The following is a 12,146-nucleotide window of genomic DNA, read 5'->3' as shown; positions in this document are numbered from 1 at the left end:
AGCCAGTTTTCTTAAGGTGTGACTTAGCCTCTTTGAGTCAATAATCTGATATAAAAATAGGCAAAGAAGTTCCTTGAGGCACTGGAGAAAAAAAAACTATTAAACTTCCCCACCTGGGAAATTTCTAATATTCTCTCAAGCATTGGTGACTCCCAATTTAATAATCCAAGCCCTCGATCTTGAGGCTGGCTTTTATGAAACTTACTTCTATAATGGTGATGCTAAACCTCCCTAAAACATGCCTAAGTGTCACCCCCAGAGAAATGCTTTTGTTGCTCAGATGTGGCCTCTCTCTCTCTTTCTAAGACAAACTCTGTAAATAAACTCATTACTCTCCCACCTTCACCGGACATGACTTTCAAGGCTGAGTCTGGCCTTCTTAACCAAAAGAGGGAAAAGAAATGTAACAAAATAAGGTTTCAGTGGCCAAAAGATTTCAAATAGAGTTGAGAGGTCATTCTGGAGGTTACTCTTATGCAAACTTCAGCCAGATATTACAAATTGCCACGATATGCCAAGCCCTAACCAACAGTATTCCTGAAAACCCTAAAGGAAACCTAGGGCTCTAGCTAAGACTCTATAAAAGTTTTACTTATTAAGTTTATTTTTCAGAAACTTAAAACCTCCAGATTGTTACTACACCAGATAAATCCTGAAACCCTGATTTAAAAGTCTTTCCAAGGGCATCAACCCATTGCATTCTCTTACCCATAACATCGACACCCCTTTTCAACATGAAGAAGTTAGAACGGTCATTGCTCAAATATCCCTAAAGACTGAAAGAATGATCAAATGAGAGAGAGGAGTTGTAACAAAGTGATTTAACAAATGATTATGACTACTGAATCATTATGTAGATATTTCTTTTTAGTTTCTAGTGCATTAGAATAGCCAGAAGGAAATACCTGAAACTGCAGCACTGTAACCCACACTATACTTTGAAATTTGTTCTACAACTATTTGTCAAACTGTACTTTGAAATTTATCACTTTTCCATTCATATTTCACAATAAAAAATGATTTAAAAAACTGGCAAAGACAAACAGAGGATTCATGAAAAGGAAATAAAACAGTCCCTAAATGTATGAATAGGTACTCCCGGTCACTTATAATTCAGAAATGCACCTATTTCTCACCAGTTAGAGTGTCAGAAATCTAAAGTTAGAAAACCGCATTGTTAATGAGGCTCTATGAAAAACAAGGACTCATATACAGAGCTGCTGGAAATGCAAACCAAGAAACAACCAAAGAGAGAGTGACCGAGCAATAATTATAAAAATCACACATGCATATATCCTGTCACAGCCATTTCATTTCTGGAACCTTATTCTACAGATAAACATCTGCACAAGGTTATTCATTACAGCAGTGCTTCTCACTACAAAAGAATGGACACAGAAAATAACTGTGAGCAGTGAAAGAGTTAAATAAATCATCCCATAACCGTACAATAGAATACTATGATGCATTTGAAAAAATATATATAACAAGGAATGTTCTGTGGCCTCATAAAGAAAGATCTCCAAGATTTATTATTACATGCAAAAGCAAATGCAGTAGTGTGTACAGAATGCTATCTTTTATGGGACAAAAAAAAATAGAGAAGGGGAGAGGGTTAATAAGAAGTTCTTTTTTCATGTCTGAATCTGCATAAGGATGATCTAGAAAGCCACAGAAGAAACCAAAAGCAAGGAAGCCAGAGGTTAGAAACAAAAAAGCAAAGACTGATACCTTTGACCTCGTGGATACTTCTAGGGGCAGGAGGAAATAAGGGGAAGACTTTTTGCTATATATTTCTTTCTATATTATTTTTGAAACATGCCAATGCTTTACCTTTTTGAAGTACACTACATCACTGGTCCCGATCCTTTATCCCTCCCTGCAACCACACCCTTGCCATGGCCTCATTGTGGGTGGAATGTACTTTCCTACCCTTGATGGGGGTTGGCTGTTTGATTTGTTTGATCAATGATATATGTATGGGTACTGGGTGACCAAGAAGGCAGCATAAGATACTCCAGGGTTCTGCTCCTCACGGACCTTTGAACTGTGGCTGGTTGAGCCAGGACACTCTTTCTTCATTCAGCACCCCAGAAATTGCCCTGCATGTAGAAAGAAGCAGCTTGCAGACAGCTAAATCAGTATAAAAAATAATCTAACAGCAGTGGCCTGGGGCAAAGCATTATCAGTTTTCAGGCATACAGTAGAGCACCTGGGACTAGGGAAAGACTGTTTCAGAGGGAGCAGAGGGGCATCCAGATCCTTGTAAGTAAGGGAATTTCCAAGACAACAAGCACATGCTCGGAAAAGACTGGAAGGGACCTTGCATTTTTGTCTTCAAGTTCACTGGTAGGAGAGATCAACCAGCTCAGTGCCGATTTATAAAGACTTGTGAAAGGTGTCTTTTTGCACCGGTTTGTTTTTGTTAGCACCTGGCATTCAAGGAAATCTCTGTTGTATCATTAGCTGGATACAAACTATAGGAACAAAAAGGGGCAACAACTAAACTCCAGACTTATTCGTTAAAACACTGAATTGTACAATGTGCAACAAGAAGTTATCAGACATATAACGAAAGAGGAGATGATGGTTCATATAAGGGAATAGGATAAAACATTAGAAACTATCAACACAAAATATCAACCTTTGAAAATACCAGGTAAAGACTTTAGAAAACTGCTTTTAAATATGGTCAAAGACCTAAAGAAAACACTGACATCAAGAAAATGATATATGAACAAAACAAGAATTTCAATAAAGTGACAGAATTTATAAAGGGAGGCTATTACTAATAACCCCTCAGAAATAAAGGAACATAAGAGGATATGGTAACGGCTATATGCCAACAAAATAGATAATCCATATTAAATGAACAGTCCTTAGAAACATAGACATTACCTAAACTAAATCAAGAAGAAATTGAAGACATCAACAGACCAATAACAAGTTAAGAGACAGAATCAATAATCAAAAATCTCTCAACAAAAGAGAAGTACAGGACCCAGTGATTTCATTGCTGAATTCTATCAAGCATGTAAAGAACTAATACCAATCCTCCTCAAACTCTTTAAAAAAAAATTGGAAGAGGAAGAAACACTTCCTAATTCATTCTACAAGGCCGACATAAAGCCAGATAAAGATACCACAAGAAAAGGAAATGACAGAGCATTATCTTTTATGAATATGAATGCAAAAACCCTCAAAAAAATTCCAGAAAACAGAATCCATCAGCACACCTTAGAATTATACATGATCAAGTGGGATTTATCCCAGGTATGCAAGAGTGACTCAACATAAGAAAAATCAACTAATGTAATATACCACATTAATAGAATGAAGGGAAAAAATAGCACATGATCATCTCAACTGACATAGAAAGGCCTTTGACAAAATCCAGTACACTTCTTGATAAAAACACTTCAACATGATAAAACGTGTCTATGATAAACCCACAGCTATATCATACTAAATGGTGAAAGACTGAAAGCTTCTCCTCTAAGATCAGGAACAAGACAAGGATGCCCACTGTCACGACTAACATTCAACCCTGTACTGGAAGTTCTAGCGAGAGCAATTAGGCCAGGACAAGAAATAAAAGGTATTCAAAGAGGAAAAAAAGAAGTAAAACTTTCCCCTTTTGCAGATGGCATGGTCTTATATAAAGAGAATATTTAAAAACCCATAATAGAGCTATTAGGACCAGTAAATGACTTCAGCAAAGTGGCAGGATACAAGATCAACATGCAAAAATCAGTGGTACTTTTATTTGAAAAGGAATAATAAAGGGAAATTTTAGGTTGTATATAAGTTACCATATACACTCACACACACAATACCCCATAGAACTGTATGAAACAAAGCATGAACCCTAATGTAAACGGTGGACTAAAGCTGATAACACAATTATAATAATATTAATAATACTCTCTCATCAATTGTAACAAAAGTACCACACTAAGGCAAAATGCTAATAGGGAAAATCATGTGCGTGAGAGGGGGGTATATGGAAACTCTGTCATTTCTGCACGGTTTTTCTGTAAACCAACTGCTCAAAACAAAACAAAACAGTGGTCTTTCCATGCATTCAAATAAATAATCTGATAAGAAAATCAAGAAATATATTCCATTTACAATAGCAACTAAAAGAATAAAATATTTAGGAATAAATTTTATCAAGGATGTAAAGGACATACACATGAAAATTACAAAACACTGCTGTAAGACATTAAAGAGGACCAAAATAATTGAAAGGACATTCTTTGTCATGGATTGGAAGACTAAAGATTGCTAAGATATCGATTTCACCCAAAACAATTTACAGATTCAACACAATCCCAATCAAAATTCCAAAAGCCTTCTTCGCAGAAGTGGAAAAGCCAATCATCAAATTCATATGTAGGGATAAGGGGCCACAAATACTCAAAAAAATCTTGAAAAAGAAAGTTGGAAGACACACTTCTTGATTGTAAAAACTATTAACAAGCTACAGTAATCAAAATAGTACGTGTGCTCATTTGGAAGGATTTACGTACCGTAGAAAAGCCATATTTTAATCCTAATCAATCTTATGGGAGAAACTGTTTCTTCTAATCCCTATTCAGTACCATAGGTTGGAAACTTGATTATGTTATTTCCATGGAGATGTGACTCAATCAATTGTGGGTATTAAACTTGATTAGATGGAGATGTGTCTCCACCCATTCTACGTGGGTCTTGATTAGTTTACTGGAATCCCATAAAAGAGGAGACTTCGTGGAGAAGGCTGCAGAACAACGGGAGAATGAGTACAAGGACTGGAAAGCAAGAGAGGAGAGTCATGAGAATGTTGAGAGAACAAAAGAGTCCACCAGCCAGCGACCTCTGGAGATGAAGGAGGAGCATGCCCCCAGGAAGCTTCATGAAGCAAGAGGCCTGGAGAGGAAACTGACGTTGCCATGTTTGCCATGTGCTCTTCCAGCTGAGAGAGAAACCCTGAACCCCACTGGCCTACTTAAACCAAGGTATCTTTCCCTGGATACCTGAGATCAGACATTTCTACAGACTTGCCTTAACTGGGACATTTCCATGGCCTAAAATGTAAACGTGCAACTTACTAAATTTGCCTTTTTAAGATGCCATTTCAGCAGCTAGCAAACTAGAACAGTATGGTACTGCCACAAGGACAGACAAAGAGACCAATGGAACAGAACCAAGATTCAGAAATAAACCTTCGTACTATGGCCTAATAATTTTTTTACAAAGGTGCCAAGTCTACTCAATGGGGAAAGAACAGTCTCTCTAACAAATGATATACATTGGAAAAAAATGGAAATGGATGCCTGCACTTCATACCATATATAAAATTAACTTTAAATGTATTAAAGATTTAAACTAAAAAATGAAAATTATAATAATTCCTAGAAGAAAACACAGAAAAACATCTTGAAAGCCTTGTACTAAGTGACAGATACTTAAAATTTACACTGAAAGCAAGAACAAAAGAAAAATGAGATAAACCAGACTTCATTAAAATGAAAACCTTTTGGGCATTTAAGGACATTACCAAGAAAGTGAAAGGACAACCAACAGACTGGGAGAAAATATTTAGGAATCATATACCTGATAAGGGTTTAATATCCATTATATAAAAAGAATTCCTATAACTCAATAATAAAAAGACAAGCAACCTAATAAAAATGGGCAATAAGACTTGAACAGACATTTCTCCAAAGAGGATATACAAATGGCTAATAAGTACATGAAAAGATGGTCAACATCATTAGCCATTAGGGAAATACTAATGAAAATCACAATGAGATACTAACTACCTCATATCCACTGGAATGGCTAATATTTATCAGTGGCTGAGAGAATTGAAATAGAGTTGAGAGGCTACTCTGGAGGTCACTCTTATGCAAGCTTCAGTTAGACACACTACCTATTATAACTTGCCAAGTCCCAACCAAAACCATTCCTGCCAATCCTAAAGAATCTTATATAATGACTCTTCAAAGGTTCCATGTACTAGGATAACTTTCCAGAAACCTACAACCTCCAGATGGGTCCCTAGACAAGTACTGAAATGCAGACGGCCAGTCTTTCCAGAACATAAACTAGTTCCATCCCCCCTACCCCACATTACTGACAACCCCTTCCAACACGAAAAAGTTAGACTAGGTACAGCCCAAATACCCCTAAGCAGTGGGAGAAAGACAAAAGGTAAGGGTGGAGTTATATAGAGAAGGTAAGGTTTAACAAATGAGTATGAGTGCTTAATCATTATAGATATTTCTTTTAGTCTCCAGTATCTTAGAGCAGCTAGAAATAAAATTGTGGAATTGTAACACCATACAAAACTCTGAAATCTGTTCTACAACTAATTGCTGCAATGTACTTTGAAACTTATTGCTTTTTTGGTGTATAGTTATTTTTCATGAAAAAGATAAAAAAAGAGAAGACTATTTAACAGAGAAGATAGGATTTAACAAATGAGTATGACTGCTGGATCATTATATTGATATTTCTTTTGGTTTTCAGTGTTTTGGAGCAGCTAGAAGAAAATAACGAAAAATCGTGGAACTATAACCTATACCAAACTTTAAAATATATTCTATAACTACTTGTTAAAATGTACTTGGAAATTTATTGTTTTTTTTGTATATATGTTACATTTCACAATTGAAAAAAAAAGTCAGTTGCCTAGGAAAAAAATGCCTATTATTAAAAAACAAACAAACCAACCAGGCAAGAATATAATATATAATATGATATAATAAGGCTGGCAAGAATGTGGAGAAGCAGGAACCCTCATACACTGTTGGTGGAATGTAAAATGGGGTAGCTTCTGTGGAAAAGAGTTTGGCAGTTCTTTAAACAGTTAAAGAACTACCATATGGGCCAGCTACCCCACTTCTAGGTACATATCCAACAGAAATGAAAGCAGGGACTTGGACAGATATTTGTATACCAATGTTCACAGCAGACTTAGTTACAATAGCCAAAAGGTAGAAGCAACCCAAATGTTTATTAGCAGATGAAAGCATTAAAAAAATAAAAGTGGTATATACACATAATGGAATATTACTCAGATGAAAAAGAATGATGTCAATCATATTGAGTGAAATAAACGAGACACAAAGGGACAGATATTGCATGACTACACTTAACAGAATATGCAAAAGCACAGACACAAGTTATGGTGACAGGGAGAAGAAGGAAAGTTAATGTATAATGGGTGCAGATTTCTGTCTGGAAAGTGATGGAGAAGTTCTGGTAGTGGAGGGTGATGAGGGTGGCATAACACTGTGAATGTGATTAATGCTACTGAATTTTATGCTTGGATGTGGTTGAGATGGGAAGGTTTAAGTTACATATAAGTTTTCAAAATTAAGAAAAAAGAGCAACTAAAGAGATGGTGACAGTTCAATGCTACACATGATTCTAGATTAATAATGGAGGGGAAGGAGGCCCCAAAAGACTACTGGGGCCTATGAAAAAAATTGTAATATAGGCTGTAAGCTTTTACATCATTGTTTTTTCTTGAACTTAATAACTGCACTTAAGATGGTTACATAAGTGAATATCCTTGTTCTTAGGAAATGCACGTGGAAGTATGTGTGCAAGGAGCACAATGTGTATATCCCATACTCAAATGTTTAGAGAATGGATGGATGGATGGAATGATGGACAGACAGAATGATAGAGCAAATGTGGTAGTAAAATGTTTAAATTGCAGTCCGCATATTTGGAAAGGGGTGTGTGCTGGAGTTCTCCATATAAGTTTCGTATTATTTTTACAACTGCCCTGCAAGTGTGAAATTTTTTCAAAATAAAAACTTCAAAAAAAGAAATCCCCATCAGCATAAGTACAAATAAAACCATATCTAGGTACATGATAATCAAACTGCTGAAAACCAAAGAAAGAGAAAGTCGGAGAGCAGATAAGAGAGAAAAATATCACAAATAGGATCATGGCTATACTAACGACCCCTAACTTCTCACTCAAAACAAAGAGACCAGGAGACAGTGGAACAATACCTTTATAGTACTGAAAGAAAAACTGTCAACCCAGAATTCTACATCCACTGAAAATATTGTGCAAGAATGAAGGCAAAATAAGGACATTCTAAAACAAGCAAAAACCATGAGAACTCATCACAAGCAGACCTGCACACACGAAATACTAAAGGAAGTTTTTCTAGCTGAAGGGAAATGATTCCAGATGGAAGCCTGGATCTCCAGGAAGCAATGGTAAATACATGGGTAAATACAAGATCATCTTTCAGTCCCCTCAATTTATTTAAAATGCAGATGAGTTTTTAAAGCAAAAATTATTCCAATGTCTCATGGCGTCACAGCAGCTGTAGCTGTAATCCATGTGACAAGTACAACCTGAGGATGCGGATGAGAAAAGTAGCTCTAATGGTGTGGGGCTGTTACATATTCATGAAGTGGTAAGGCATCAACACAAGCTGCCTGAAACACTGAGGATGTATACTGCAATCCTTAAAGCAACCACTAATGAAATAATGTAAGGAACTCCAAGGGCAATTAAATTGTGCCACATCTGGGTAGGAATGTGAGTTTCCTGAGTAGCGTTATGTGTGAAAACCGATGGCACTGCACATTTAAGATCTGTGCAATGTATTTCTTAAAAATAGAAAAAAAAAAGGACATGTTTTCTTAAAGTAAGAGTACCTGGCTCACAGTAATAATTCAGTGAAGATTAGCTCTATTAGTCTCCCAAACTACAAAACATGAGTTTATGAAATACTGGTCATGAACATGCTTCTTTCCTTTCTACCTTAGGGCCTTAGCACATACTCTCCGCTCCCACTCTTCCCCTGGACCCCTGGGCCATGCTTATTTATCCCTCTGGTCTCAGCCTAGATGGCATTTCTTCTGACATTCTCCCACTAACAGCCAAGTTGATATATCTGCTCACGTGGCTCCAAAGGACCCTGGAAATTCTAGCAGTTACTGATATCATTAATTTGCATTTACTTACTTATTTCCCCCATTGGCACTTCATACAGATCTGGCTTTGTTTTGCTCACTCTTAAATGCTATACTCAACGAAGTTGGAGCCACTGGTATCGGGGCAGGGGAAAGCAGAGACAAAATGTTCCAAAAACCTGTTTTTCTCCTTCCCAACATACCGCTTTGCTCTTTCCAAGTCATCATTTGCTTGTTCCAGCTCACGGATGTACTTCTGCAGTTGGTCTTTAATTGCTTTAGTCTGTGCGAGGTCATCCTCTAAGGCGGAGATGTGCCGGTAGCCCTCTGAATGCTGCATTTCAAACTTCTCCTGAAGGACAAAACAGACACTGAGTGAATGGTTTCAGACTTCAGATAAGTTTGTTTATTGCTCTTTCTTGTCATCTCCTTAAGCATACGAAGGGTTAACCCTGGACCTTGTGCTCTCCTGCTACAGAGGACATTAATCATTTTTACCCACTGAGCATCTTCTCCTCCCCCTTGTCCCACCCTCCCCACATTCTGACTTCCGTAGGGATTCAACTCTCCTTTATGGAATCTTTCTAGGACCATTTCTCCCATTACACTTGCTGAGGAGGCTCCAAAGTTCCTTTTGCAGTCTCCCACTCTCAGTAGGAGACTGAGAGTGGACCTGGAATCTTAAGCAAGTAAGAGGCAGATGGAGAAAAAAGGTGGCAGTCATACATCAAAGCAATCATGGCCTGACTAAGCCTGGTTCCTATAGCCTCTGGGTGAAATCAAGAAGTACCCCCAATAATCTTCATAGAAATAATTTTGCTTAGTGTCCAGGATCTATTTCTGTCACTTGCAACCAAGAACCAAGTCAAAGAAAGCCACATAAACCTCTTCAAGCCTCATCCACGAGGGCAATACTGACATACTTAATATCACCAAATGACAGAGAGAATATCGAGAACACCATGGCATTGCTTGCTGGCACCTCACAGTATATGAAGGCATGGCGCACTAAGTTAGACACACATTTGACTTTCTGATCCAGGATACTCCCCTGTAGCATGGGAGAGTTTATAAGGAACTTTTTGACCTCTGGGGTTTTGTTTGTTTTTTAAGAAAAAGGGAAAACATGTTATTAATTACCAAAGGAAACTTAGGCTGATTGGATTTCCAAAGTGAAAAACTAATCCGGATGATTTCTTCTTGATTCCCTGTTACTTGATTGCAGTAGCTAACAATCACATGCTTACTGTGTGCCAGCATGTGGGCCAAGTACACAATGTATGGTATATCATTTAATCCCATTTCATTGATGTGGAAACTAAGGCTTAGTGACTTAGTGAGCCCAAAGTCAACTGGTAGCAAATGACTGAGCCAAGATCCAACCCAGGTCACTTCAGCGCGTGCTCTTAACACAATTATGCTAAACTGGCCTAAAACCATTTTAATCCAGGTCATGTAGGCACTGGGAATGCTCACACTCAATTCTGCTCCTCTTTGGCCTTTTCTTCATCAAACATCTTTCCTAGATTCTACAAATATGAAAGAATATGCTTATTTCCCACAAGGAAGTCCTAAGGTCTAATTTGAAGGTTCAAAAAGGCAAGCGCTCTTCTTTACTCCATCATGTAAACAAAGCTGTTGCTGAAAACATTCTGGACAGGCCCGGGAATGACGTAATGGTGACTGGGCCAGTGAGGCCTGGCAAGAGCTGTCGTGAGAGCAGAATTTCCAAAGAACAAGTAGATTATTTACAGGCTGAGGACAGAAGGGACATCCCACATCCTCACGCTGCCTGGTCCCCTTTGGTACTCAAGTTTCCTGGCTGTGAGCAGAGAGGAAGCATCTCACTCGGCAAGCTGAGGCAGACCAGGCCAGACACACAGCCAGTTCCCAGGCATGGCTTTGACTCCCCCGAAACCCTTTATTTGGTGTCATCTCCAAATAAAAAGGAGGGCACAGGATCCTGGACCATTCATCTAAATCCAGACAGAGGTTCCACGAGGATGAAGTTCCACCCATGTATAGAGTCAAACGATCTCCTTTGAACATGTGGACATGAAAAGCTGTTGCTGAAATGTTCTGCTTTCATTTGGAGCCAATTATAATAAGCTGTCAGCTGATGAAAGCATCAATAGACGCTCTGTTTGATCCCTTACAGGCTTGCTTATTCAACTTGTAATGAATAAGCCAGTTGTCAAGAAGTCCATCTCAGTTGAATACATTTGTCTTAGGTGACTGACAAATGTTTGCTGGTGGCAGTATATTCTTTATTCCAAGGTATTTTTTTCTTCCCACACGCTATGCTCTGGGTCTCAGGCATCTGTCACGTGGTTGTAATGAAGAAGTCTTCTGTAGGCTCAAGGGTTCAGTTTTGAGACGGTTAATTTCATACTAATTGCTTGGTATTTATTCAGCATCCATGAAGGGTCCCTTACCCTCTCCAAACTATCGTTCATACGACTATGAGGCCCCTCAATTTAAGAGCTATCAAGAGTTTTCATTGCCTATGGCAGGATCAAATGCTAATGCCTGTGGGAGTCAGATTATTAACAAAGCAAGTGAAGTGGGCCAGGTGTAGGGATAAGCAGCAGCTGACTGTCAGCCACTTTAGTGTTGGGGAGAGGGGGACAGGGGCGGTGGGGACTGTGGCAAACTAAGGAACACTTGCTCTAAGCAACCACAACTCCATTTCTCACTGCTGTGGAAGAATGCAACCCTGGTGTGGCCAGACCGTTCAATTCTCAAATGAAGTCAGCAATCCAGGTCGTTACGGGAAGCTGCACGATGTTTACACGTTGACATCAAATATTAAAAACACTTTAAAGGTGTAAATTTGACTATCAAAAGAAACAAATGTCAACAAATACTGAACTCTTAATGATAAGAATACGGAAGCATTTAAAGAGAAATGTACAGATGCCTGTAATTTTCTTTCAAATGCACCAAAAAATAAGATGGACTGATGATGGATATATATTAAAAAGCACAGGGGGTGCACAGATAGTTCAGTGGTAGAATTCTCACCTGCCATGCAGGAGAGATAGGTTTGATTCCTGGTCAGTGCACACCCACCCCCTACCCCCCAAAAAACCCATGTTGTGAAAAAGCAACCCTGACAAAATATTAGTGGTAAAGGCTAGGTGGTGAACACAGGTGTTCAGTATAAAACTCTTTCAACTGTGCTGTGTGGTAGAAGTTTCATAATAAAATGC

The 12,146-nt window shown here is 38.3% G+C and overlaps 1 protein-coding gene across 6 annotated transcripts in view; it reads right to left on the bottom strand.

The window, feature by feature from the left end:
• The window catches only part of NDE1 (nudE neurodevelopment protein 1), a 29,836-nt gene that overhangs the window by 7,146 nt on the left and 10,544 nt on the right, over positions 1 to 12,146 (bottom strand). For 5 of the 6 annotated variants that reach the window (XM_077141667.1, XM_077141666.1, XM_077141668.1 and 2 more), the window contains one exon: positions 9,138 to 9,286. In XM_077141667.1, the coding sequence (XP_076997782.1) occupies positions 9,138 to 9,286 (149 nt within the window). The remainder of the gene's footprint in view (positions 1 to 9,137; positions 9,287 to 12,146) is intronic. The other variant, XM_077141671.1, reaches the window with a different exon arrangement.

Source organism: Tamandua tetradactyla, chromosome 23 (assembly GCF_023851605.1).
Source record: "Tamandua tetradactyla isolate mTamTet1 chromosome 23, mTamTet1.pri, whole genome shotgun sequence".
NCBI classification, from domain to species: domain Eukaryota; kingdom Metazoa; phylum Chordata; class Mammalia; order Pilosa; family Myrmecophagidae; genus Tamandua; species Tamandua tetradactyla.
Note: the sequence above shows the minus strand (reverse complement) of the source record. Positions and strands in the feature narration are given on the sequence as shown.